This window comes from Squalius cephalus, assembly GCF_949319135.1.
Source record: "Squalius cephalus genome assembly, chromosome: 21".
Taxonomy (NCBI): domain Eukaryota; kingdom Metazoa; phylum Chordata; class Actinopteri; order Cypriniformes; family Leuciscidae; genus Squalius; species Squalius cephalus.
This window is the reverse complement of record NC_137142.1, coordinates 3544870-3572419: the sequence shown is the minus strand read 5'-3', so window position 1 is coordinate 3572419 and position 27550 is coordinate 3544870. Positions and strand designations below refer to the sequence as shown.

The 27550-nt window shown below is 39.1% G+C and overlaps 2 protein-coding genes across 2 annotated transcripts in view; both read left to right on the top strand.

The window, feature by feature from the left end:
* The window catches only part of dst (dystonin), a 202274-nt gene extending 192754 nt beyond the window's left edge, over positions 1-9520 (top strand). Inside the window, exons 102-107 of the mRNA XM_079855818.1 lie at positions 1655-1772; positions 2598-2705; positions 3940-4130; positions 5643-5753; positions 7279-7402; positions 8484-9520. Of these exons, the coding sequence (XP_079711944.1) occupies positions 1655-1772; positions 2598-2705; positions 3940-4130; positions 5643-5753; positions 7279-7402; positions 8484-8734 (903 nt within the window). The 3' untranslated portion in view covers positions 8735-9520. The remainder of the gene's footprint in view (positions 1-1654; positions 1773-2597; positions 2706-3939; positions 4131-5642; positions 5754-7278; positions 7403-8483) is intronic.
* Positions 9521-13320: 3800 nt separating this feature from the next.
* The window catches only part of LOC307149473 (uncharacterized protein), a gene marked incomplete at its 5' end in the record, with an annotated part of 30310 nt that continues 16080 nt past the window's right edge, over positions 13321-27550 (top strand). Inside the window, 16 exons of the mRNA XM_079855817.1 lie at positions 13321-13381; positions 13858-13981; positions 16004-16397; positions 21141-21218; positions 21313-21414; positions 21494-21547; positions 25325-25378; positions 25456-25509; positions 25590-25643; positions 25895-25948; positions 26052-26105; positions 26204-26257; positions 26916-26969; positions 27100-27144; positions 27233-27286; positions 27385-27438. Coding sequence (XP_079711943.1) covers positions 13321-13381; positions 13858-13981; positions 16004-16397; positions 21141-21218; positions 21313-21414; positions 21494-21547; positions 25325-25378; positions 25456-25509; positions 25590-25643; positions 25895-25948; positions 26052-26105; positions 26204-26257; positions 26916-26969; positions 27100-27144; positions 27233-27286; positions 27385-27438 — 1344 coding nt within the window. The remainder of the gene's footprint in view (positions 13382-13857; positions 13982-16003; positions 16398-21140; positions 21219-21312; positions 21415-21493; positions 21548-25324; positions 25379-25455; positions 25510-25589; positions 25644-25894; positions 25949-26051; positions 26106-26203; positions 26258-26915; positions 26970-27099; positions 27145-27232; positions 27287-27384; positions 27439-27550) is intronic.

Genomic DNA, 27550 nt, shown 5'->3' with positions numbered 1-27550 from the left:
GTCATGTCGAGTCTCAGAGAGTCGATTTCAGCCATTACTCCATATTGTGTGTCGTTGGAGTCGAGCATCAGTGTAAACACGCATCCTCTATGAGAATGTTAGTTTGTAGTTCTAGACAGTGCAACTTCTGTATGTATTGTTGGTTTGTGAAAAAAGTTCTCATATGGTATGGTTTCTTTCTTTTTTTTTTCTTCAACAGAAAGCATGAGGTCATAATTTTCTGTGCTGTGAAATCTGTATGCCTTGGCCAAATCCAACTGGCAACAATCATTTGCAATCAAATGATTTGGCTTGATGTTTTCTTTAGCTCCTATCTCTGGCATGTAGGATTCAGTAGAGTTACACCTTAGTGTTCCCTACGCTCCAGTGCCCTTATTTGTCTGAAAACAGATCCTCGGCCAGAGGTGTAGAGTGCACTTGTAGCACACCCTAGTGGACACACTGATCACTGTACTGTCTACCTTGTCTTAAATGTGCACTAAAAGTAACTTTTTATGTCGTAGTAAAGTTTCAGACAGAAAGAAATTGATAATATGTCTGACAAACATTTAACATGATCTTCACTCGCATGCAATGTTGGGTGCAACTCGTTGTTAAGTAATTAATTACTGTAATTTAATTGCTTTTCTCTTGAATATGTAAAGTAAGGGATTACTCTTAATTTTCGGTCATTTAATTACAGTTACTTCTGATGTAATTTAATTAAATACTGTATAGACTATGGGACAAATCAAATATAAAACAATAGTGGATTTAACATCAAACTTTAACGTAAAAAATTATGTTTTTAATGTAAACTTCTCCCTTTAAATACTTTGTTCAGTTGAAGAATAATTTATGCAATTTTATATCATTTATCTGAAAGAATTAAAAGAGACTAATTTAATTAAAATTAGTGTTGTAATGCAGTACTTTCTAGAGAGAGTAATTAGTACAGCAATCCAATTACACTGTTGAAGATGTAATTAGTAGCTAGTAATTAATTACTTTTTTAGAGTAACTTACCCAACATTGCTCATATGAGATGAAGACTCAGTATAAGATCAGTAATACCCCCTTTATTTTAAAATAAACAATATAATATTATGATATAATAATATATATCTATAATATAACTATAATAGGATTATTATGGAAATGTTGTACTTTTGCATCATGCTTCCTCCACGCCCGCAGGTGGCAGTATACGGTCTAGAACTACCGTAGTATCAGCCAGCAAAACAAACTAAGACTGACTTTGTGCACCTTTAATGACATACAGTGAACCGCACCACCACACTCAATATTCTTTCATGATCAGTCTTAAATTAGCACAAAGCCACAAATGAAACCAGTTGGATTGACCATTCATTTCACATCTTCTGGAATGAAACCAATGTTGTGTCTCAATCAAAAATTGGTGTCTAAATCAAATTGGCTCAGCAGGGCAACAAAGGAAACTAGGCGATAAACAGAACAGAAGTATAGTCTAACTGGACTGTGACAATGTTGAGATTTGACTCGCTACTTCCACCACACGTTTGATGGCTATCTTTTGCTACTTTGAAAGCGGCGTTACAGTGCTGAGGTTTCTGACGTTGCTCTGCTGTGTGTGTGTCACTGATAAACATGACCGTATCACGGAGGAATGACTGTGCTCTCTGTCCGTGTCCAGTTTGGAGATTCCCAGCAGCTCCGGCTGGTGCGGATCCTGCGCAGTACGGTGATGGTGCGGGTCGGTGGGGGTTGGATGGCCCTGGATGAGTTCCTGGTGAAAAATGACCCGTGCAGAGGTAACGTCCACCCAGTTTATGTTGTGCTCAACTTTAGCCCATGGTGTTCAGGCGGGTGATTTAATTGCATTGACATCATCAATAACTTGAAAAGACAGCAATTATTTGTAAAGTGTTTTGCTCCAACAGTTCTGTTCCAAAACCTAGTTGAGTTTCCTATGTGTGTATGCAGCATTTTAACACATCATAGACGCATTCCCAATGTGAAGGCAGTTTCATTATCATTACTGCCAAGATACCTTGTTTTAACCAAATTCAAAAGCAGAATCACATGTCCATCATGGAAAAGGCAATCCAATATAGCATTGCGACAAGCTACAGAAAAGTATAAAAGATAAAAATAGTTCAGTCTTATTCATAAATGTACTGTTGGATCACTTGTGAGGTTTATTTCAGTCAAGACACCTGCCAGTGTAGACAGCAGAAAGCATTGCTGCTCACTAGGTTTTGGAACAGAACCTACAGACAGCAACATGGTGTCGGCCCAGATCCTGGCCACATCTGGTGCATGTGGAGTCAACGCGTACCAGATGTGGGCCGGATCTGGGCCGACACTATGTTGCTGTCTGGGTATGCATAGTAAATCCAGAGTTTAGTGTCCAATAATTAAAGAATTTTAATGTTTACAGAGAGAACATGCTGATGGACATTCTTATGTAGGCCTAGGCTGTAATAATTTGTTGTGGCTGAATCTTTTCTTCCTGCACTCTGATTGGCTGTTTCTGAGATTCTTAAAGCTTGCCGGTTTCTTCCCATGAAGCTTTTCTTTCAGAATTTCCCTTTTCCTGCTGCTTTGTTAGTGAACCCTATTATCGTTTCTTCTAGTTCACCACCACGGGAGTAAAATGTTGCGCTCGGAATCAAATTCTTCAATTACTCAGTCTCCTATAGGTTGGCAACTCTCACACTTTCTCTCCTTGCTCAATCCCAGTGGTATGTGTGCATCCCTGTGTGTGTGTGTGTGTGTGTGTGTGTGTGTGTGTGTGTGTGTGTGTGTGCTGCAGTGATCCTTGAATGGAATTCTCATTAACATTAATCTCACGCTTCCCTTTCCATTGTTCTGCCTGGGACTGTTTAGCATGAGGTTTTGTCTTGCGTCACGTGTCCTCTCTCGCTTTCTCTGCATGTGTTTCCTGTAGCTCTGTTTCAGTGCTGTGAAACTTGCTTGACAATCTCATCTATGCAAGATATGAATAACGCATCACATTGAAGTGAAAAATACACGATAAACTTGAAACTTAAAGTTTTTCTAAAATGCATTGTCTACTACTTAATCCTATTCTACTCTACAATAATATATTTACATGCAGCATCAATGTTTTTCATTATGTTTTATCATTATTATTATTATTTTGCCAGTGATGTGAAATGCATGCAAGTCATTCCCTACATCAAACCAAAGCGCAAAACTCTGAAGTGTGTTTTGCTCATTTGAGTGAGTGCTCATCAATCCCCAACCCGGTCAATGATTCCTTCATAAGACCTTCAACTAAGATCAGAACCTTTCAGAAATAAGTTCCTGAAACTTGAAAAAGTTAAAGTTCAGTTAAATTTAAAGTTGATTTAGAGCTCTATGAACAACATATATGGCTCTCTGATTGTTGATTACAAATAATAATAATAATTTTGACTTGAATAATTTCAAACAAACCAAAATGTGTTCACAGTAATTATGGTAGGGTGATTCAATTGATATAGATACTTTTACAGATCAAATTATATATATTTTTTACTAAATTGACAATACGACTAAATTTAATCGACGATACACTCTTGAAAATGAAGGTTCTTTATTGGCATCTACGGTTCTATGAGGAACCTTCAACATCAATGGAATCTTTCCATCGCACAAAAGGTTCTTTATAGTGGAAAAAGTTCTTCAGATTTTTTAAATGTTCTTCACACTAACAAAAAGTGGTTCTTTAAAGGAAAAAGGTTATTTGGGGAACCAAAAAAAGCTCTTCTATAGCATCAATGCCAAAACATCCTTTTGGAACCTTTAATTTTTAAGAGTGTACCACATATGTTGTACATAGACCTTAAGTTGGACTGAACCCCAAATGTTCAGTTCAGTTTCAAGTTAAGAGCTTGTTTCTTTAAACTCCAGCTGAAGGTTTTGGTGTGGTCATGCCTCTCTGCTCACTAACACTGTGTGTTCTTCCTCCAGCAAAGGGCAGAACAAACGTGGAGCTGCGCGAGAAGTTTATTCTCCCAGAAGGCACCACCCAGGTGATGGCCAGTTTCCGCTACAGAGGTCGAAGGTCACGGCCTTCCTCAAGAGGCCCCTCCCCTAACAGATCCAACTCAAGCCACAGCTGCCCTGCACAACCCAACCCATCCGGCGCCAACACACCCAAGGTATTGCTTATCGTTGATAGGGTTGCAGAGAAATCCGTAACTGCTCCATGTTTTTGTCACATTTTCCTGTCGCCAATCATTAAGCTTGGTTCCAAAACCTAGTGAGCTGCCTTGCTGTCAAATCTTAGTGATTGGTTTGGAACGCTCTGTGCATAATACATATATAGCACACTGATCAAAGTCACAGTTGATTTCAAGTGAGTTTTGATGATTAACTCAAATTACTATGAACAGGAGAAAGCACAACATGCAATATTGCAGAATAAAGGCCCGTTCACACCATGGACATTCTTAACATAAAAGAATAGCAGAGTCCATGATAACGACACGAAGGGACGATATCGTTGGAATCACTTTCAGAATATTTTTTTCTAGCTGATAAACGATAAAAACATTGACAGCCAATCAGAATCCATTCTGCTTTAATGAGCTCAAGCATTTAAAGCGTCAGACGACAAAACTGCAGCACGCTTAGAATAAACAGAAAGATATCATGCGTTGGTGTGGACGCTAATATAGTTATCTTTATAGTTATCTTTCTTGGTGTGAGCGGGCCTCAAGTCCTGTCTTCTAAATAAAAAAGCCAATTGCCAATTGCTAAAGTTTTTGAGATTTTGGTATTTCCCTACTGGAGTAAAAAAGAGGTCTTGCATGGCTGAAATGCAGGTTATGCACATCAAACTTATCTACTCTGTAAAATTGCTTCCGGTTCCAGTCATTTGTACACGCTATGTTTAGTATGGGGTTGTTTTACCCAAGACACCTTCAAAGAAGCTACGAAAGATGAGCATAAGCAATGTCCATCGCATATGCTGGTTGACATATAAACGTTCTTCATTTGGTCTTCTGTCGAGTGAACTGACTTTCCTTGAAAGGCCCTATTTTGCTAAGCTTTTAAGATAAAATACATAGCACACACACAAATGTTGTAAAAAAAAAAACATTTCTAGTCAAAAAATAAAAATAGTCAGTTTAGACTATTTGTATCCATTTTTTTTTTTCAGAAGTGAATGAATTATGTTTATAATCGATATTTGTCTCACTTCATTGTTGATATCAAATATAGAATTTGGCCGAAAGACAATATTTTGGAAAGGCAGCATAAACATCTGTATCTATGACATCATAAAGTGCTGCCTCTGTTGCCACTGTTGCCTTTGGCTTGCTCAGTTGGGGATATTTGGGGATATTTAATTTAATTAATCAATCAACAATACTATTGATCAGCATTACCAAACATGGACGTTTTCCACTAGAAACAAACATTGATGTATTATTTTAATTTAATACTGTGAAGCTGCTTTGATACAATCTGTATTGTGAAAAGCGCTATATAAATAAACTTGACTTGACTTGATTTGCCTACAAAGGGAGCTCACTAGGATTCGGAACAGAGCCATTGACTATTCCATCATCATTTGTTGAAATATAATTGTTTCCTGTATTGTCTTTCTTTTCTTTTTTTCTATTGCTACCCTTTGTATGTGGTTTATCCACGATTGTTTCTCACAGACTCCCCAACATTTAACCCGAAATTATGATAAACCCTGGCTGACAAACAGCAAATCAGCTACTCCTCTTAAATCATCTGACTCCTTTGACAGCCAAGGGTCGTCCAATGAGGTATAGTGCTAAAGAAATGAGTGGCAAACCCCCATCTAACCTCCGTCTCCGTCTCCTGCTCCTGACCTCTGTTTCTGCCCTGTTACTGATCTAATCACTTCCTGTGTGGATTTGTAATTGAGTCCAGTCTCTATCTCTGGCTTTGTGATGATGCATGGAAGGGACTCTGCTGGTCCGCTATTAAGGCGGATGTGTTTGCTTAAGTCCTTTAATTCTGATCTTTAAATCTGTCGCAAAGAGGATGGTGTGATTGTCTTCAATTAAATCAGCTTGATCTACAAAGACAAACTGGGCCTTTTCTAAACAACTTTCTTCTCTAACTGTTGCCACTAAAACTTGATGCTTGTGAGATCTTTTCTACATCCAGAACTCGCTCTCAACTGTTTCCTCTCTTTCTCCTGGTGTGTATGGCTGAAATTGATTAAGTGTAAGCAGTAAACTGTGATTTTGTTTGTCTTTCATGCATTAATTCCATCATTCTGGTCATGTAATGTACACACTGCAAAGTTTTGGAATTAACACATTCAGAAGTGATTCCCTTGATGATTGTGATGTGTATGTTTGTGTAATACTGGAATCACTCCTAGAAAACCGTCTGTCCAGCTAAATGTTTCAGTCAGGATTTCTGTTGTGTCAAATGTAGATTTTGTATTTTTCAGTGCAGTTTTATTAGGGACTTTTGCACCAGGTAGTTCTAGGAACTCAGTTATAGGAACTTGCCTCCAGGACGGTTCCACGAGAACTGCATTTCCCCTAGGAACATTTTCCTGGTTGCATTCGCCCCGCCAGTAGGAACTCTGAAGTCATGTGGGAACTCTGAAGGGACTCTGAAGTGATGTAAGCTGACTGACATTTAAACAACTGGAGGATGGAGGATGCCGTGATCACATCTGTGTTTGTTACTTAAATTACTATGAACAGGAGAAAGAACAACATGCAATATTGCAGAATAAAGGCCAATTCACACCAAGGACGATGACTATAACCATAAAGATCTAGTTCTAAAAATCATTCTAAATATAAAATAATAGCAGGTCATGATAACGGCACGGAGGGACGATATCGTTTGGATCACTTTCAGATTTTTTATTTTTTTTTTCCAGTTGATGAACGATAAAAACATTGACAGCCAATCAGAATCAATTCTGCTCTAAAGAGTTTGAGCACGTAAAGTGACAGACAACAAAACTGCAGCACGCTTAGAATAAACAGAATGATATCATGCGTTGGTGTGGATGCTAATATAGTACTTTATAGTTAGGATGCTAACTCTATGGAGCTAATTTAGTCTAAAATCATTCCCAGTCCCTGCGGTGTGAACACGCCAAAAAGTGGGTACTTTCAGCAATAATTATAGGAACTATGAAAACATTCCTCTGGTGCAAAAGTCCTTATTGCCAGCATGTTAGGTATAGATGTCTTAGACACCTCTTCTGTCTGTCAACGAACAGTCAATTACCAACTACATCCTCATTGTCCTGTTCTAAATGGCCCATTTGTTTCTAAATCATGACTCATCTTTCAGAACACCCCCATTCAGGGCAGCAAGCTTCGTCTTCCAGGATATTTGTCAGGAAAAGGCTTTCAGTCGGGAGAGGATGGAACCCTGATTAATGCTGCAGTCATGAAGGCCAGAGGTCAAGCCATGGGTGAGGCGGACAAACCTTTTGCTCTTCAGAAAAGTTGATATTGACCGACTGGTTTTACTGTACTTCCTTGTCATGTTATTGTGAGAGTGTAGAGGATAGGTTAACGCAGACTGTTCACACACTATCTGCTTAAAATGATTTTCTTCCCGAACCGACCGATACCGCTAAATCCTACTAATCTCACATTTAAAGAAAACGAGAGAGTGATTGGGATAACAAATATAAATGTTGGCTATCCAAGAATTTTATTGTTTTTTTGTCTTATTGTGATGCTGGCAACAAAAATAGGCTAAATTAAATACATCTGTCACTCAAAATTCTAAGATAAAAATATGAATACATGAAAACTGTTGTCTTACTAGCTATACTACTAAATGAAATCTTTTTTTAAAAACATCCATGCGAGGACAGAATGTCACTGACTGATGACAGTTTCAGTAACCTACATCTCTCCTTCAGAATCTGAGCACAAAGGCTGGATGTTCTCTCTGAAGTAGTGTTGTCAAAAGTACCAACTTCGGGACCAAGTTGGTACTGAAATTGAGCGGAATCGTAAACACCTCTGATTGGCCATTGCGTTTATCGGATAAGACTGTGATTGGCTACAATGAATGGGAGCGTTTGTGAGTGTTTTAAAAAAAACAGAAGCGTGAGTGTTTGAAAGCACAAGCAGGAGTCTATCAGCGGACCGGTCCTGCTCGTGTATCTGCTGTGTAAGCGCTCGGTGAAGAGCGTCATTGATGTATATTTACAACATGTTTTTGAAGCGCTGATCATTGTTGCCAATCACAGACATATTTGATGAGCACGTGAACACAATGGCCAATCAGAGGTGTTTACGAGGTGTTACCGCTAACGTCTTTCACTGGGGAATTTAATCCGGCACTGCATGAAATTGGATCGGGTCTCACGGGAATGCAGACCTCTAGCGTAGAGTTCAGTTCCTTTGATCTGTCAACTATTCATTTCATCAACATATAGAAATATCAATATCTTAAAAGCTCATCTTTAGTCATGAGCCGTTGTGTTAATGTCAGCATCATAGCGCTGATCTGTAACTGGCTTTTAACTTTCTCCTCAGGGTTGAGTAAGATCTCCAGCAGGCCTGGCAGTAAAGCGGGAAGCCGAGGGAGCAGTCGCCGCGGCAGCGACGCCTCAGACTTCGATATTTCGGACATCCAGTCAGTTTGCTCGGACGTGTCGGAGAACGTGACAGACTCAGGGCGGCCACGCTCATCCTCTCGCCAACACGGGGGGAAGCCCTCCAAGATCCCAACTCCCCAGAGGAGGAGCACCCCTACTAGCAAACTGGCCAAGACCAGCAAGAGATAGTCAAGAGTCCAGTCCACAGAAGGGGTCACGTTACAAGCCCCCGTTCTGACAGCACTGGTTAGCGCACACGAAACCCAGACTGGACACACGTAGATTCACACTAAAGACTGCAAAATGTTCTCATTTTTAAAAAGCGTAGCGAGATGTAAATTATTCTGTTGTGAACGTGAAAAAGGAAGTTCATGTGGAGTGTGTGTGTGTGTGTGTGTGTGTGTATGTGTGTGTGGAATGCAATGGCTTTGTGTATTTGTCCTGTACTCTATGTGAACGTCATTAATATTTTGTTTGATCGCTGGGAAAGATCAGCGAACACAAGAAGACTGTATGTTGTTAGGCTACCTAACACTTTTCCACATGTCCGTGTCGAGGGAGAAGCTGAATGTACAGTCATTTCCTCAAGCGCACATGCTTGTTGGTGATAATATGCCCCTGTATTCTGCCAGGACACCACAGTTATTTATTCATCTATTTAAAGTGCAATGACAAGCTGCTGTTATGCATTTAAAGGGCAATACAATAATTCCAACTGTAACCACTGCAATCATACACTACAACTAATCCTGATCATGGCCTTTAAACTTATAAACACTCGTCTGTAGCGTCCGCTGTATTGTTCATTTCATCTAATCACAGATTGTGTGCCACCGAACTGTGACTACAACTTTCTGACTAAAAAACATTCATTAAGTGCAATCATGCCTGTGTATTCTATGGTTTCTTTTTGCCTGAGTGATGCAAATTACTCGACTTTTTGTAATAAATATGCTTGCAGAAAGCTCAACAATATACACAACAATCACAGACTTGCTTGTTTCCATTCACCCCAAACTATTTGACTTCTGAACATTTACAAAATAATGTCTCAGGCCTGAGATTAACAAGTCTTAAGAAGAAAATAAAAATGTTTTATGAGAATAAAATGCCATGTCAGCCTTGTAGCCTCTGGCAGTGCCTGTGCCGGTGAATAGGACCAGATGTAGATGCCAGATGGCCTTTAATGTTGGTTGGATTAATGTTAGTATGTCAGAGTGTAATCAGATGAGCTAAAGTGAGGTCAGTGTTGCTGTGGTGTTAATCCTCAACATAGGATATGTACAACACCAGATGGAAGGGAAAAAAAGTTAATTCTGCACCAATCACTAGGCGTTTGAACAGGTCATTCTTGTCAACATGTATATTCTCTCAGAAATGTGTTATCTATCTCCACAGGATCTTCTCAAGTGAGTCATGATAACGTGCATGTTTCCACATGGATCCAGTGTGTTGCATCATAAACTTGGGAACGAAAGTAAAGACTAAACTTTCATTTTGATCACAGCTTAGAGAGTGTCTCCATTTATTTTCTTGAAGCCGTCAGATCTACTTTATTTTTACCACTATTTACTGTACAGTTTATTTCATAAATAATTTCATAAAGTAGTTAGCCACTCACGGTCGTCTGTTACAGTGATTTTTACCATGGCAAATGGCTAATTGTGGTTAAATCACTGTTAGAGAAGGTTTTGAATGGTTTATAGCTTTATAAAACGACAGCTACTGCAATACGACAAGACAGAGATTCAATAATTAGTATAATTGGAATAATCAGCTCTTCCACCCAGTGATAGATGGATGAAATCTATTCTATTTTGAGTGGCTATGCAAAAAGTTCCTGATTTGCTGCCGCCTTTTGCAATTTCCCACAGCTGAAGTGAAAGGCACCGGGTTGATATATAATGAGTGCTTAAGGGAAGAGTGAATCACTGGATTTGGTAAAGTTGGCAAAGTTAGTGGCTTCACTGGCAGTAGTCTTTGTTTTAGGCTCGCAGTGGACCACTAAAGCCTCCAAAAATGATGATGAGGCCCATAATGACTCAACACATGCATCAAGGCCCATGTTCCATCTGAAACGATCCATGTTCAAAAGAAGATACAGTGCTGTAAATGGTGATTCATTATGTGAATACAGGCTGGCCTAATTATGTCACCAATGTCCCAGAAAGCATTAACAGCTGTTTCTCAAGTACAGTAAAGATGTTCTCACCACATCCGGTGGTTATGACTGATGTTGATTACTCAAGTCCTAGGGGATGAACTGATACATGTAGGATCCACAACGATTGCCATGAGCATCCCGGCAGAGTGGTTGGCGGCTTGAATAGGATCATTCAAAAGGGTCTTTAATCTTTAAAGACTGTCAATTGATACATCCATCACAAGTGGACCCTGGGAGAAAAAGAAATACTGGCGTTGCTTGACAGAATGTGCTCGACAAGCCAAAGCAGATGGAAGTGCATAGCAGGACAAAAAGTGGTGTGGGTTTTGTGGACGTCTTTGTCAATAGGCAGACAGTATTTTAGAAATGACAACAGTTGAGAAAATGTCTAGGGAAATTAAGTTGGATGGTTTTATTAAGGTAAAGAAGGCAGTGTTCATGTGGAGGAACCACATCTGTACACCAAAAAAACAAAAATAAAGCTGAGATTTTAGGTCATCCCAAGGAGCAGGTGTCATGCCCAATGGAAAACTTAAGTCATTTTACTTTTTAGAGTCGAGCTGCATCCCAATTCATTAATGTGAATAATGTATAATTACTTGTAAAGTTAAGATCATGGTAACCCACCAGTAATGACTCAAGTGTTACCAAATCCATCAGAAGGAATTACTATTCAAAACCTTACAAAAACCTCAAAAGCTTCAGTAGTCATCATTCTGTCAGGACATATGATAAATGGGCGATAACTCCCTGTGCATCCATGCAGTCTAGCAATGAATCAGAGCAGCAACAGAACAGAACCAGACCGCCAACCAAACTTTATGCTAATTGTCAATCGTATTTGATGATAGTGGTCCTGACAGAAACAGAACAGAACCAGCATGAATGTATTGCAGATATCATTAATGTCAAGATTTTAATGTACAACATAATTCGAGAATGGATTCGAGGGGAATCAGAATACCAAATCCTGACTGAAGAGAGGAGGAGCTGGGGAGGGAGGAGGGTAATTCGCTCCTGAGAAACGCCATATCTGCTGATAATACTGAAGGAGCTTATATATGAATACAGTGATAGACGTCGTATTCCTATAGGTAGAGGATCAGCTGAGAGTCACTGATGCGAGCTTGACTTACGTGACCTGCCAGATTTGATTTAAAAATACATCAAGTAAAAGGCAAAACAACACTGAAAGTAATTCTATGAGAAATGCTATTTGTACAGTAGCTGTCCTGGATTTAAAATGTAAAGAAGTAAAGAGGCTTGACCCAATCCCTTATGTTAGTGTTTTCTGTTGCTGTTATATATATGCTGTTCTTATAGAATATCTCTTATGAAACATATATATCTCCACTGAGGCCTGGTTAATGGTTTAGGAGAGTAGGTCAGTTTGTGGCCTAGAGAATGTTTGCAGAGCTCTGCTAGTGCCTATCTGCGACATACTACATCTGTCTCCTAGTGCGCTATCTAGACAGTGATCCACTGTCTACCGAAAACTTAACAGAGATACAGTTTGACTTGTCTTGTTTTTGGTGTCTATCCTATCTGAAAGTTCAGCTAGCAGATCTAGTTAGTTCAAATGAATGATGAAATGCTATTTTTTTAATAATGATTTTATCGGTCTGCCCAAAATGGAAGAAAATAAATATAATCTACTTGTTATGAAACCAATCTGTAAAAACCTAGTTGTCATTGTTGGGGCAGCAGCCATATGAAGCCTCTGTGATGCAGCGGCCACACATCACGATCACCTGAAATGTGCAGAAACGCACCAGCATGGACAAAAACGTCCCCAAATGCAACGTCTGACTGCAGAATGACTGTGTGAAGAATGTGGAGGTCAGTGTTTGCATAGGATAATGTGCTGGAGGGATGAAGGCCTCGTGGGCCCGAGGGTGGAGTGGAGCTCATGGATCAGGTTTTCTTCTCAGCAGGTTTAGACTGAAGTCACATTGGGACCAGAGATGCTTCTTTAAAATTGCCTTTATGATCGCTGCTGGAACAGCCAAGGACCAATCTGCAGTGAACAGCTTCACAGGAATATGTAAGTAAAGTATGTGTTTTATAGCTAATTTAAATGCAACTGCTCTTTAGTTCATTTAAAATGTGAGCTGCAATTCCTGAAGATCAGTTAAACCGTTATTATTCAGCAGTTCAAATCTTTATATTGTAAAGGTGATGGCGAATTTACAGTACTGTTTATTGCATCAATTAGTGTTTTTTTTTATTGTTTTTTGTATTGATTGTCCTAGTATTTTAAACTCACTAAAATAGTAATAGAAATATTTACCTTATAGCATTGTGATGTGATTAGGTACAAGCGATTTTTACAAATGTTTGTGAACTGAATCTTTTACAGCACTGACCTGCAAAATGCATTTGTAATTTGAAATCTTAGTTAACATGTTTATGTTTATTCTATTATGTTAATAGAAGCATTTTGCTAGTGTTATGAACCGTTTTCCATTTTGTGAAATGTTTTGTTTCAATGGGCATTTACTGTACGCTATAAAAGTTTTCACAGTTGTTTGTTCCATCTTATCTTTCTCCCGTTTGCAGGCACATTTAAATCCTGACCGTCTTGATTTCCAAAATTCCAGATTTGAACAAAATGCTGCTTTTCACAATCCTCCTGGCTGTCTTTGGCCTGGTCAGATGTCAGGGATTACTAAGTAAGAATCTAACTGACCACAAAATGCAGTATCATATGAGGATTATTGTTTCAATGTGAATGAAATGGACATCAGATTTGAAGATTATGAGCAGGGAGCCAGATATTAAGTCAAGTCAATAAAGCTATGAAAGCGTACGTTTGCTCCTCTTATTGACCAGTAGAGGGAAGCACGGACCACTCTAAGTGATTTCTGGCCAGTATGTCATCATCTGTGCCGTAGAGTTACTTGATGAAGATTGAACTCTGTCATGGCTTTTTTTTTTGTCATATGTTTCATTTAATATCCAGATTCCATATCCAAATGTTTCCATTTGTTTTTTTCTTTCATTTTCTTTACTAGTGAATAAAACATGACAGATTTATCTTGAAGCTTGAAGCTTAAATCCATAAACTCTGTCAGCGCACTGAAAATAGAAATCTTGCATTTACTCAGACTTTCCCCCTTCTGATCGCTCCATTTGCTCTTATCTTTAGCTTATGACCTGTTGGAAGAGTTCGGCTTGTCCGAGTCTAGAGGGGTGAGAAGGGTCAATGGGTCTGAACCCGATGCGGTGGCGTACCGCGTTAACCCGTCCCTCCACCTCAAGAAGAGCACGAGGTATTTATATCGTCCTTCTGACATAATACTTTTCCACTCTTTCTGCTTTTCCACTGAGTGTAATCATGCTCGCCTCCAAACAATATCTCTCATTTCCTCCTTCTCAGAATCTTCCACTGCTATAATCAGTTTTTTTTTTTATTCTGATTTGATCAAATATATGCTTACACGTTATCTCTGTTGAATCCTCAACGGGATGTATAGCACAGATACACGGAGCTGTCTGTTCTTAAACTGCACAGTCATCGTCCTGAAATGCTGGTATTATATTCTCATGTTTTTCTCAAGCATCAGCAGCTGTTTGTTCGTGTCAGCTGTGGTTATGGCATATGCTGGGTCTTTCCTTTTGTGCGTGTGGGCCAACAGTGCTGTCCACAACCACCTCCCACTAACATCCCCTACTTGAGCAAAGAATCCTGAGAAGTACATGACTGTAAAACAACCACCAAATGTGATCAACAACATCAAAATAGAAAAGGAGAGCTGTGCCACCACACAGTGCGTAAATGAACATTGTTCTTGGAAACATTAACTGCTAATTTCAACAAACTGGCTCTCTTAAAAAACAAACAGGAGCATAAATAGGAATTGGAAACCATTGGAGACCATTTGGTTTAGATTAATGCAAAACTTTGCATAAGGTCACTGTAAAAGACCAATGTTGAGCAAAAACATAAGCATGTTTTTAGAAATGGTAACCCTTCAGTACCACAATATAATGTATCGGTTCCACTGTATCCAGAACCATAGCTTAACCACAGGAAATATTACTAATATTGTCATAATATTTATAATTGTAATCAGGGCTTGACATTGACGTTTTTGCTCACCAGCCACTGTGGCCTGTGGTTTTCCAAAGTTACCAGCCACGATTCTGACATCGATACCATTGGGGAAAACTGCCATATGGATATTTTTAATATTATTATTATTATTATTAATACCATAATATGCAAGCAAATATTTAAGTCTGCTGTCACTTTCAGACCTGATGCACAGATCCATTATACTGTTACACATGCGTTTTCTTTCTCAACTGTTTACATTCACTTAAAACATAACAGACTGTGTTTATGTGAATACTCACCAAGTCCGGCATTTTGACATTGTTTTGTGTGTATTTGACCATTTAAGCGCAATAAGCAGCGAAAAAGAACTCAGTTTAGTACTGAGGCAGCTTCATGTGTGCGCACTTTCGGTGTGAGCCCAGATTTGCGGGAATGAGTAAAATTATGCGCAATACTCGCAATCCCACACTGAAATTCAAGCCCTGTAACACCAACAATATTAATCCAGAGCGAATGAAACGAGTGAGTGAGTGGAGGCGGGTTTGTGTGTAACTCGCTGCCGGAGAGATGAGAGAGAGAGAAAGAGCAACTTGGTCTCATGTGTCTATTCTGAGGAAAATGAGTATTGAAAGTGTTTCAGATCTTTCAGTTTCGACGTATCAAAAAATCTATATTTTTGACAACACTGCATTGCACTTAGGTCATTATTTCAGACTACAATAGAAAAATATATACATTATATATAAAATTCAACCCGCCAAAGTGGAAAGTAGGAGTGACTGTGTTACACACCACTGCTGAAACACACACACACACATTTGGTGGGTTGGTGAGTGTTATTGTCAAGCCCTGCTTGTAACATTCATATAATCTCCATAAGAAAATCTCCAACTTTCCAAGAGCGCTGATACAAGCCCAACTTTCTTCAATCCTCTCGTCTGTGTTTGCACGTTCTAGACATACTGACATGCCTGCGCATTAGTGCTGGGGATGTTTTTAGACTCTCAGCAGGTTTTAGCAGGTAGGCAAGTTTAAATGAGTGACTTATTGAATCATTCACTCAACCAATTCTTTCAACAACACTGATTCATTCAGGAACAAAACACCAGTACTTTGTGTTGCTTGGAGCTGCGCACAGGTTGATTCTGATTTGGCCTTGTCTGCACTGAAATTTCCTTCCTTTCTCTTTTCCCTGTGAACTTTCGCATACGCACTCACCCATCCCTCCATCCAGCGACATCTACCCAGGTGGTCTACCGTCAGACTACTCTATCATCTCCACCTTCAAAGTAACAAAAGACACTGCCGAAACATCCTGGAATCTGTGGCAAGTCAGTGACCCTGAAGGACGGGACCAGGTGGGCCTTCGTTTTCAGGGCGACACCAAAACCCTGGACTTCTTCTACACCAGCCCACAAGGCACACAGATGCTGCGGACCTTCCAGAGGGTGGAGAAACTCTTTGACGGCGAGTGGCACAAGCTGGCACTGAGTGTGAAAGGAGAGCAGGTGAAGCTCCTGGTGGACTGCGAGGAGGTCAGCGTGGAGCCTCTGGACGAGCCGCGGCCGGTGATCCGGCAAGGCTTTACCTCCATCGCCAAGAGGGCTGTAGGTGACCGCTCGGTCTCGGTGAGTACCAGGGACAGACTCCAGTATAGATTTGCCAGGAATGCTGTCATCATTTACTCACCAGCATGTAGTGTATGGTGTATACTCAAAAGGAGAACTAACAAACTTGAACTTTATTTCTGAAATGTAACTTTCATAACTGAATGTTTGCTGAACATTATTCCCTCCAGTTGGTTTTCATGTGTCTTGTTAGTCTCATGATGACCTTGCTACATGTGAATATGAGTAGTAATTGAGGTATTGAGTTACATTTTGCTTTTTGCATTTTGTCATTTGTGAAACTCGAGCACTCATTCGCTTTTGTTTTATGGAAAAGATAAGCATGAATCAGCATGAAAGTAAGTCATATGAGTATAGGTGAATGATGACAGAATTACATTTTTGGGTCAACAATGGTTTTGGTTGTTTTGTTTTTTTAATTCCAACAACGTATACTTTGCCTGTGTTTAGTAGTGAGGGATGGGTTACTACCAAATGAAATACATATCATGATTCAATACATTGCAATGAATAATATCATAATCGTCAGACCATGACTGCACGCGAGCGTGAGAAACCCCAATTTTAGAGTTGGCATTATAGACGCTTCCTAATTAAATCAAGTGTACTAAATAATATCAATGAAATTGCATATAAATAATTAAATAAGGGCTATATTTTTAAAGTAAACTTTTCCATATTTTCCAAGTATACTTTATTGTTCCAAGTGTACTAGAATACTTGTAAGTGCACTATTCCAAAGTTTTTTAGATTAAATTTGCCCACACACAAGTTTATAAACATATTTGTTGCACCATATTTTACAGTACGTGCACTTATAGTGTACTAAGAAAATTATTACCCAGTTATTGAAATTACTATAATAAGTAGGCTACATAGTGTGTACATGGGGAACAGGACTGTTAAAAGTATTAAATATGTTTGTAGCACTTTATTTTAGTGTACTTTAAGTGTAACAGTACTTTGAGTTTGTTATGAGTTTGGTAATATTAAATAGCCATTATAATACAATATAATTCAGGAGTTGCTCTCTAAGTTGTGTGAAGATATACAAACTCTGAAATAGTAACACTTTGAGCAATAAGCTGGAGATGAAGAGTGTTGTTGTTTTTTTTGTCTTTTTTTTTCTGGCAAATTAATTCAGTTAGAATAAAAAGACACTACATACAGCTTTTACCAGTCAACCGGCCAGAAAAACAGCACTGCTTGTGTATATCATATGTTATAAATATATATAAAAAGGAACTCATTACAAGGGCGTTTTTGTCACCATACTGTATATTGAATGTTGGGGGCATTTTAACTAATTTGAATGACATTTCTGCCCCAATATTCTATAGTGTGAAGGGTAACAGTACATTAAAATGGGATTTTCACACAGATTATGATTACATGGGCAGATTATCGATTAATAAAGACTTATTTTCTGAGCTGTTCATAGGCGGAGGTTGAACCAACTCTAGGGTAAGGGTAGGGTTCCTCCTTAAAAACACATTTAGAATGTTATGTGTTGCCTATCAGCAATCTACACATCCCAGCATAAACACTCTTGTAATTAAATTGGTTATGTTCACAAACCACTATCGTTTGAACAGGCAAGCATATGTGTGATTTGGCATGGCAGCCAGTTCGAATAAATAAATAGCCTATTGCCTTTCCCTTACCTAATGCAGCAATACATACTTTTTATTCAAATTCTGAATTGATTAAAAAGCCTAGCAAGCATGCATAAAAGCGCTCCCTTAATAACTAAGCTGTCACTCATCTTAATTCATTGCAATCTCACAAAGTTCTGCTAATTGATTACGTTTACTGTACAATAAATAGCTTATATAGCCTACATAATTTCTACACTTTTTTCTTACAAGTTGAATTATGACGAGATGATTTCAGTGTGCAGATCTCAGCACTGGACAAAAACTCTGCCGTTTTGAGTGGTGAGGGGATTCTAACTTAAACGCATCTGATTGGCCATTGCTTTCAAGAAACCATCAGATATGTTTGTGCAAAAAATACGTTGTAAATAGAACAACCTATTTATATTAGTTTCGACGCTTTCAAGAGCACAATCACCAAATCTGTTTATGTGTATCAGATTATTATGAGAGTAATCGCGAGAGTGCAGAATTCAGAGTTCAGCTCGTGCACTGAACAAAACTCTGGCGTTTCAGCGATTACTAATCTTAACGCCTCTGATTGGCCGTTGCATTCATAAACTCAGTAGAGTTGTGTGTGATTGGTTATAGTGTGCAACTCTGTAAAATGCGTAAAAAATATGATGCAACATGAGCGGATGTAAATTTAATGCCGCAATCGACACTTTTCATTTCATTTTCATTTTCACTTTATTACTAGATTTAGTTTAAAGGGGTGATGAACTGAGAAATCAAATTTTCCTTGAGCTTTTGACATATAAGAGATCATCATACTATAATAATATCCTGTAAGTTTCAGAACTGAAAACTACCTTGTTAGTCCAATAAAAGCTTTTATAGACATCAGGCTCAGCAAACGACTCGTTTTTCAAAGTGGGGAACTATGACGTCAAAGAGGATAAAACACCGCCTCCACAAAAGAAGATAAACGCCTACTTCAACACGGCCTGTTTAGCCCCGCCCACCGATTCGCCCAAACATGCTAAATAACATAGGACGACATGATAATTGCTACCGGATCGAGCTACTTACAAGCAATAAACATGCTGTTTACTAAATATTGTGCGTGCCTGTTTGTGGAAGAAGACAGTCTGCATAAGCTTCCTTCGGATTCCAGCATGGTTAAACTTTATTAAATCAGTCAATCACAATTTCCCGACACGGATCTGCCAGCAACATGTAAGTAACCATGTGTATTCTAATGCCTGATCTGCGATCAGTGATTTCGGTGTAATTATTCAAGTTCAGATATTTCTCTTAAAATCGTTCAATACTGTTTATGCATCAGTGACTAAACGATCAACTTCACATAATTTCTCGTAGTATTATGAAAATAATCTTTTTTTAAACTGTTATTAAATTATTTACAGAAAGCGATCAAAGAACGATCCCTTTCGCCCAAGCTGTCAATCAAACAGCACAGCGCGAGCCGCGAGACACTTACCAAACTCGTGATGAAATAATGACACTGTTACACTACACAACGAAGCTCTTACTGTGTACTCACATCGTGTTTGCATTGTGATTTGGTGTAAGCATTTGTGAGAGTGCAAAAATTGCGTTGCAATGATAAGATCTTTATTCACGCGATCAACAGACTGTCTGTCATCTGCTCAGTGCTCATCATGCTGCAACCTTTCATGTGATGGAATATATTTAAATATAATGCTTTAAACGATACTTTTCACTATTTGTTAATCTCGATAGCTGTAATAGTAAAAACGTAGTAAAAGTTTTCGAGAGAGTTCCTGTAATACTAGCTATTTCATTGCAAGCATGTCAGCCAATCACAGCAGTGGGCGTTTGCACTGCAGTCTCACAGCAGACACGCCCCTTAAAACGGAGCGTTCAAATCTGAGGCTGAAATCAGGCTTGGAAAAATGGCTTTTATTTATAAATTATGACAATTTTTTATGTAAAAATCATACTAACATTATAAGGGCACCCCAGGCAACATTATAAAATAATAAAACAATCCAGTTCATGACCCCTTTAAATGTGCAGGTGCATTTTTAGCCAAAGCCACTGTTAAGTTTCGACCCATGGCCAGTGGAAGGCTAGGCTTTACACATGCTCCGCCTATGGTGCCGTTCCTTGCACAATACTATAGCATGACCTCAAAACACTTTTACCATAGTGCATGATTTAAAAACTAATACATTTTGAAGTCTACATCACATGACCAGCTCCATGTTTGGCATTTATTACATTGTAAATTTGCTCGGCAGCTCACCAGGTACAGCACTGAACTCTCGATGTGGAGCGCAGCGGTACGAGTCCAGTGAAACCCGAGTCACGATAAAAGAGCTCGAAGACATTTTTAGAAGCTGGATTGCTTCAGCAAATGTGTTTTTATCTCCCTTCTCTCACTATCGGGTGGGTTTTAGTGCTTAGTTATTTTCAAACGTCATAGAGCATTAACATAGTGCCACTCACCGGACATTTCATTTCTGTATTGCTGTGATACTGTACTATACAACAACCAATGTAATAAAATGTTGCCAGAGTTTTAGAACCACTCACTAGACATTTCACTTTGAAAGCATCACGAAATGTGCAAGAAGCAACAGAAATGTCTCCACAGGCACGTATTTCTAATGAGCATGGGTTGAAATTATAATTTTCTTATAAGAATATATTGATCAAAAACAAGTTCAAGGATAGGCCAAATACACATTGACTTTGCTGTATACTAGAATAAGCCAAGTCAGTATAGGCCTTTTGTCTACACCCTTTTCAGCGCTGAGCTTGTTTCCGGTTTGTATTTCCACAGAGATCTTACGTATTTATGAATGAACCGCTCGTTTTAAAATCTTCCCGGTCTACTGACATTTATTAAGACATCTGCTTTAAACATTGCAATGCTCATAATAACCTGTTAACTGTTAACAATAAATAAATCTTCTTCACCAGCTAATTGCTCTACAACAGAGAAATATACAGAGCTACTGCAAAAACTGAAGTTCAAAGACACCATTTTTTTAGAGATGACTGCGTGCATGTTTCTCTGGAGGATAAGCTCTATGAGCCAAGCATACCCAAGTATAAATGTAATAATATATCTGATAAGTATTTCTTTCTTGTGCAGGTGGATCTGCAAAAGATGCAAGTTTCCTGTGATGCCGATCAGGCATACTCTGAAGGCTGCTGTGAACTCTCCGGCGTGGTGAGTCAGTTGCCCCGTGTGTGGGATCTTGCCTTCTTCTGCTTGAGCTTTCAGCTGTTCGTCAGCCTGTTCTCATCAGCTTGATCCTCAACAGTGCGGAGGATATGCCGAGATTGGTTTAACTGCAGGAAGAGGAAGAGCAACCTGTAAATGTGTACATGGACAGCCGGGTGTCCAGGGACGGCCAGGACCCAAGGTAGCCAAAACCTTTGTTCTCTCTTCCTAAACAATAAACTCTGTAATGCAATCTCTACAACTGTATCCTTCTTCCGTAGGGTCACAGAGGCCTGCCAGGGAATACGGGAGAGCCAGGCAGACTGGGCAACTGGGTAAGAGTCCTGTCTGAAAACTCTCACCATAGTGTGGGACTCTGCTGTGTTTGAGTTGCTCAAACAACAAACAGTAGTCGCTGGTCATTAAGGTCTTAATGAGAGGGCATTAAAGGACAAACATGCACAGTCTGGAATCACAGCAAGCGGAGAGGATTGAAAGAAGAGATAGACGAGAGAGGGAGGGAATTATCCTGGAATAGATCCTCTCTGGGAAGTGAAGTTGTGGAAAATGGAAGTCTAAGCATTACTGAAGTACAGCATGATGGAAACAAGAGTCAGGACTCGCTTTGAGAAAATGGTAAACACTGTGGCTTCTCTCTTTCGGCAGAGCATCCTGTGGTAGGTTTTTATTTACTGACAGCAGCAGTAATCACTGTCAGAGATTGGCTGTTACTATTCTACAATAACTAAAGCCCATCAGAGGTATGTGGCTTTCGTAACAATTAAGAAAAACCTGAGTGTTAAGTAAAATTGCCACTTGCAGGCACTCTTGTAAGGACAAACCAAGAAGGTCTAGAATCTCTCAATGGTAGTTGCTTAGCTGGTGCAATAATCCTGGGAAGTCTGATATTTGCAATCTACCGTCTTTGTTCACGGAACCATAAGGATTTTCAGGCAATAATCTGAGCTGTAAATGCCATGTGATTAATCACAATAAAATTTACACCATCATAATGCTGATTGGCTGATGACACAAGAAGTCTATTTCATGCTTTTAAGAACTTTACAAAAAAAAAAAGGTAATGGTAAACATATAACATATTGTATTATATTATATCAACTATATTATATTATATTATATTATATTATATTATATTATTTTAATTCTAAATATCTTGCATGAACTGGAAAGGTTCAGCCATATAGTTGTCTTGGAAGGTTTCTAAGCAAGTCTTGGCTTTGTTCAGACAAGCATTTTTTGGCTTACTGTACTGTAAAATCCCTTTAGTTGTTTGTAGTCCAAACAACAAAAAAACCCACATGATTCCAAATTTTACAAACCCAATCCACACCGCATCCATATGTGGTTTGAAATCTGATTAAAGTCAGACTTTTGGAAATGCGTTAAAGTCTTAATTGTCAGATCAGATTTCAAGTAGTTTTTTTTCTTCGTTTGGGATACGACATGATAGTAATGTCGACAGTGCAGTAGAGTCTAAAGTTGTCTGATTCACTCATTTACACTCACATGCAGCATTCATTAGAGTGGTGAATGTGTGATGTGAGCAGTTTTGAACAGTATATGCATGAATGTTTAAAAACAGTAATGCCTTTAATGTTTATGAAGTCTGATAAATCTTATGAGTTGAACACAAGCAGAGGCAAAATTTCCAGTTTTCTTTCTCTCTCCATATTGACAGCTACTCTCTTATATCTCATTACAATGGCAACCGATGGATATAGATTTATACTGTAACAACACTGTCTAAACAAACACATGCATTTGTGCAACATGTCAATGGTGACAGTCAGTCCCAAAGATTGGATTAAAAAAAAAAAAAAAAAAAAAAACACTGTATACGTAAATTCTTTGAATGACCTACTCATCCCATGAATTTGAAATAATGGTAACTTGTGGCTTCCAAAAAAACAAAAAACAAAACTATATCAGCACTTAACAGCTTCATAGTTCATGGTAGGTCTTGAAAGGTTTACACGTTATCATCATCAAAAAAACTTCCGGTATCGTTGCTCTGTCGGAAATGTTCTGAGACACAGCACGAAATGTGACTATTTAAAATGCTTCCAGAATCATTATATTTACGGTACACCCACTTGCTTTTGAGTTGCAGGGGTATAAATAAATAAACGGAAAAATCAGTTGTGGCGTCATTCTCCCAGTCTCTGAGAAGAAGTCAAAGGGAGCAAAACCATTAGTGTCTAAACAGGCCCTGCAAATATACAGGACAACGTCTGCCGATCAGCTTAATTAAAGGACATGGCATAGCGCATCAGGATCCAATTACTTGTATACATTTGGGCTATGCAAGCACAGTTCATGTTCGTGAGCAACCTTGGGGGGAAAACTTGATTCTTTCCACCCCAGAGTTATGACTAATTTACCTCTTTGATCTGAGTCCAGTTCTCTGTGGTGTGCTGGAATAATATCTTTAAAAGTCAGCCCCGGCAGCATGTGACGGAGTGAACGTGCTCTTTTCCAATTACTAACGTTGAAGACACTCATGCTAATCAGTCAGAGAATCTATACTATCTTTCCAAAAACGCACATGTTCATTACTTTGATAATCTGGTACAGTCAGAGCGCTGTAGGAGGGGATCTGTCTGATGGATTGTAGGGCAGAGGGGGGCCATGTGGTATTTAGTCCCTACTGAGTGCAAACACACTGTTTATCTGCTGCTGTGTGTGGTCTCTTTTGTACCTGGAAGAGTTTGTAAAAAGTCTTTACTATGTTTTGTGAACTCCTTTTCCCAAAGGTTACTCCACTAATTGCAAAGTGTGGCTGTAGCACAGAATTTAATGCACTGAGGAAGCTGTTAGCTAACTGTTAGCTAACTGCTTAAGTGACTCAGTGTTTTATAATGGCCAGTCATTTTGCTGAAAGTGACGAATGAGCAAAGCAACTTAAATGCAACAAAGTTGAGCAGAGTTCAACCTTATGAAAAAGAGCAGTGATGCAATGTGGAGAGCAATGGGGATGCACTCAGAGATCCACCACTGGAAACTTCAGTCCAGTAGGAATGGCTACAAGCAACCAACGGCAAAGAGACTCAGCACCTCCAGGGGTTTAATCGCTGTCAGTGTGTCAACAAGGCTTACGCCTGTTTCGCACCGGAAGGGTAGGCCGTGTGAAGGAAGTGAGTGCCAATTGTCCTTTCACACTGGTGAAAATGTTTTTAGTGCATGTAATGAAACTGCAGTTGATGTAGTCCTCCAATCATATTCAGCCTGCCAAGTGTGTCTGTTTATGATTGCTTCAGATAACCTTCAGATAACCTAACATGTTGTGTAGTTATTTTGTGTGTCAATCCAGGGCATTTTGACCATGAACAATGCATTGTTGCTTTAACTGAGTATGAGCAGCACAGTGAAAATAAAGTTCATGTTTGTTCATGCTATCCGCTGCCTTGACATGCAGTGCGAAAGCTCTAAAGAAATGTGTTGATCATACTCTGCTTTCACATCTAGTGTGAAACAGGCCTTAAGAGGTTCTCACATCCATTTAACATGTTTACATTTATTTTGGAGAACTTCACAGATTTCTCCCCAAAACAAGTGAAGAAAAAACCTGCATGATAATGGCTTACAAATAAAGACATATTACATGATTCGACCAAATTACACATTTGACCTCTGTGGTGCAAGAGCAAGTTAAATCACTGTTCATTGCTCTGAAGCATTAAATCACCAACATATTGTTAATGCATTTACGTTTTAAGAAATAAATTTGCAAGAAAACAAACTGTGCACAGGCCATAAGAACTTTAGACTTCCACTGCTTGCCATTTAGAGTAGGTTTTTCTCATTATAACCCTGAAAGCTATTGGCAGTTGTTCAATTGTGTGAGTGTGGATCCTGTTAGGTCAAGTGCATTTTTATACCAACATGGAGGGAACCGTTTCCAGTCGTTCTGTAGCTCCAGGCTGTCATATAGTGGAATACATGCTGCCTTTTTCCAGCACCGTAAACAGAGTTCTTTACGTCTCTGGCCAACCTTATTGGCCAATTAAAGTCTGCATCTGTTGCCGTTGTTACATTCTATTTACTATTACAAGCCATTTTGCAAGCATTCATCTCAAACCTTCTTGTTGCAGGGGATACGTGGGAAGACTGGAGATTATGGACACATAGGAGAACCTGGGCCTACGGTGAGTGGCTTCATTATACAGTCTTTGGGTTGGCACTGTTATACAGACCCACTCACAGGTCAACTTGTGTCCCACAGGGTGAAGAAGGTATCAAAGGAGAAAAGGGCATGCGAGGACTTCGAGGCCAGGGGGTAATGTATTAAACAAATACAAAGCCTACTTTGACAGCCTTGTAGCTTTGCAATGACAAATGGTCTTATCTCTCACACAGGGTGACAGAGGACCCAAAGGCCTGAAAGGGCTAAAAGGAGCTTCAGGCCATAAGGTAAAAACAGCATTATTGTAGTCTACTAAATCACATTTAGACAAAAACAGCCAATATAGTTGATGTTTTATTTAATGCAACAGCACTGATACCTTGTCGATTGTAGTTTTTGTGCTAAAAATTTCTCTAGAGCCCACATTTTAAAAGTAACACACAAAAATATTATTATGTTCTGCATCACTGCTTGAACACATCATTGTAAGCAATGCAATGGACATTGTATAAGTGTAATGGTATGCATCTGATCAAAGGGAGTGCGAGGGACACCTGGAGAGAGGGGTGAAACCGGCCAGCAGGGGGAAGTTGTACGTTCTGTTCTAAAACACTTTGCTTCGATAAAATATATGTGAGATGGATTGTGTTATTGGGGATATGAATGACTCATTCGCTCCCCACCACATCTCCCAGGGTGCAGCAGGAGAACGGGGATACGAGGGGATTGCGGGCTATCAGGGAGTGAAGGTATGTTTTCTCCCTCGCTCTGCTTTGTTTTTGTCTCTAAAACATTTGTTGCTGTGTTTGGTTGGAAATCTCACAATTCCCATTCTTTCTTGGAACAGGGAAATGAAGGCTTACCCGGAGCTGAAGGATCTCGAGGACCACGGGGTCATCTGGTATAAAAACAGACTGGGGACCTTCTGCATTTTGCTGCATGACATTTGAAAGCCATGGGTCGATCTTAAATTAAAAATTTGACACCTCATTGGATCATCTATGCATGTGCACGTGTCTGTATTCATGGAGGACAAGGTGGAAACGTTTTAGGATTCTGAGGGTGAATCTCATGGAAAAACAATGTTTGGGCTAAATTTTACCCAAAAATCAAAAGAACAAACTTTATTATGATGAAACAACATAATGCCTATTACTAGACTTATTGCGATAATTTTTTTTATTTATTATTTGCTTTGGGACAATTTTACAACATTATGGGCTGGTAAAAGGAATGCAAAGCTTCAAGGAAACCCACAAGCTTCAAATTCCTGATCTTTTGGGGTTTGAAGAGGAATAAAACTGTCTGCAGGGACAATTTAAACATCAACAAAATTGTTTGCAAATGCCAGCTTTGAAAGTATGGTGGTTTGGGGGAATATTAAAGCTCAATTCAGTATTTCTAAGATTCTATACAGATTCTGACCCAGCTTGTGTGGATGTCCTGCCATATACAATCCGTTGATATCCCAAGTAGTAAAGCATGTAGTCTTTTTGAAATGATGCAAATATCATGGGAATCTGACTTGATGTTTATAATCTGTCTCTTCTCTGTGACAGGGGATTGTGGGAGATCCCGGTGAGCGAGGAACACCTGGAGAAAAGGGAAAGCCAGTATGTATACTAGTTATCACATTCCCACAAATCATGCTGCTTTTTAAAGTCGTCTGCTAAGCTTAACCAGTCAGTTGAATGATGGAAAACATTTTTATTTAGCACACACCTATCTTTTTACTCTCCACAGGGTATTCTAGGCCCAAAAGGAAGAGTTGGTGGAATGGGGGGAAAGGTTGGTAACTTGACAACCGTTTATAATGACAAATCATTTGTTGACCAGTAAGTGAAATGTCTAGTGTTGCTTCATTTGAATATATCAGGGTATAGTTGGTGATCCAGGTTTCCAAGGACGAGATGGAGACCCTGGAATTGAGGTATAGATTGTGGTTTCATATTAAGTTCAGAAATAATGTTTTCCAATGCTTTCATGCCCACTAGCTTGCTTAAAATGTCATGGTATAAATGCATGCAGGCTTATCAAGGACCACAGGGACCCGAGGGAAGACATGGACAAGTTGGCGAAAGGGTAACTTAACTCTTCCTAATCAACCACTTCCTTAGAAACCTAAGAATTAAATCATTCTTATAAAAAATTATAGACGAACAGAATGATTTTCACGACATTTGATATTTTACAT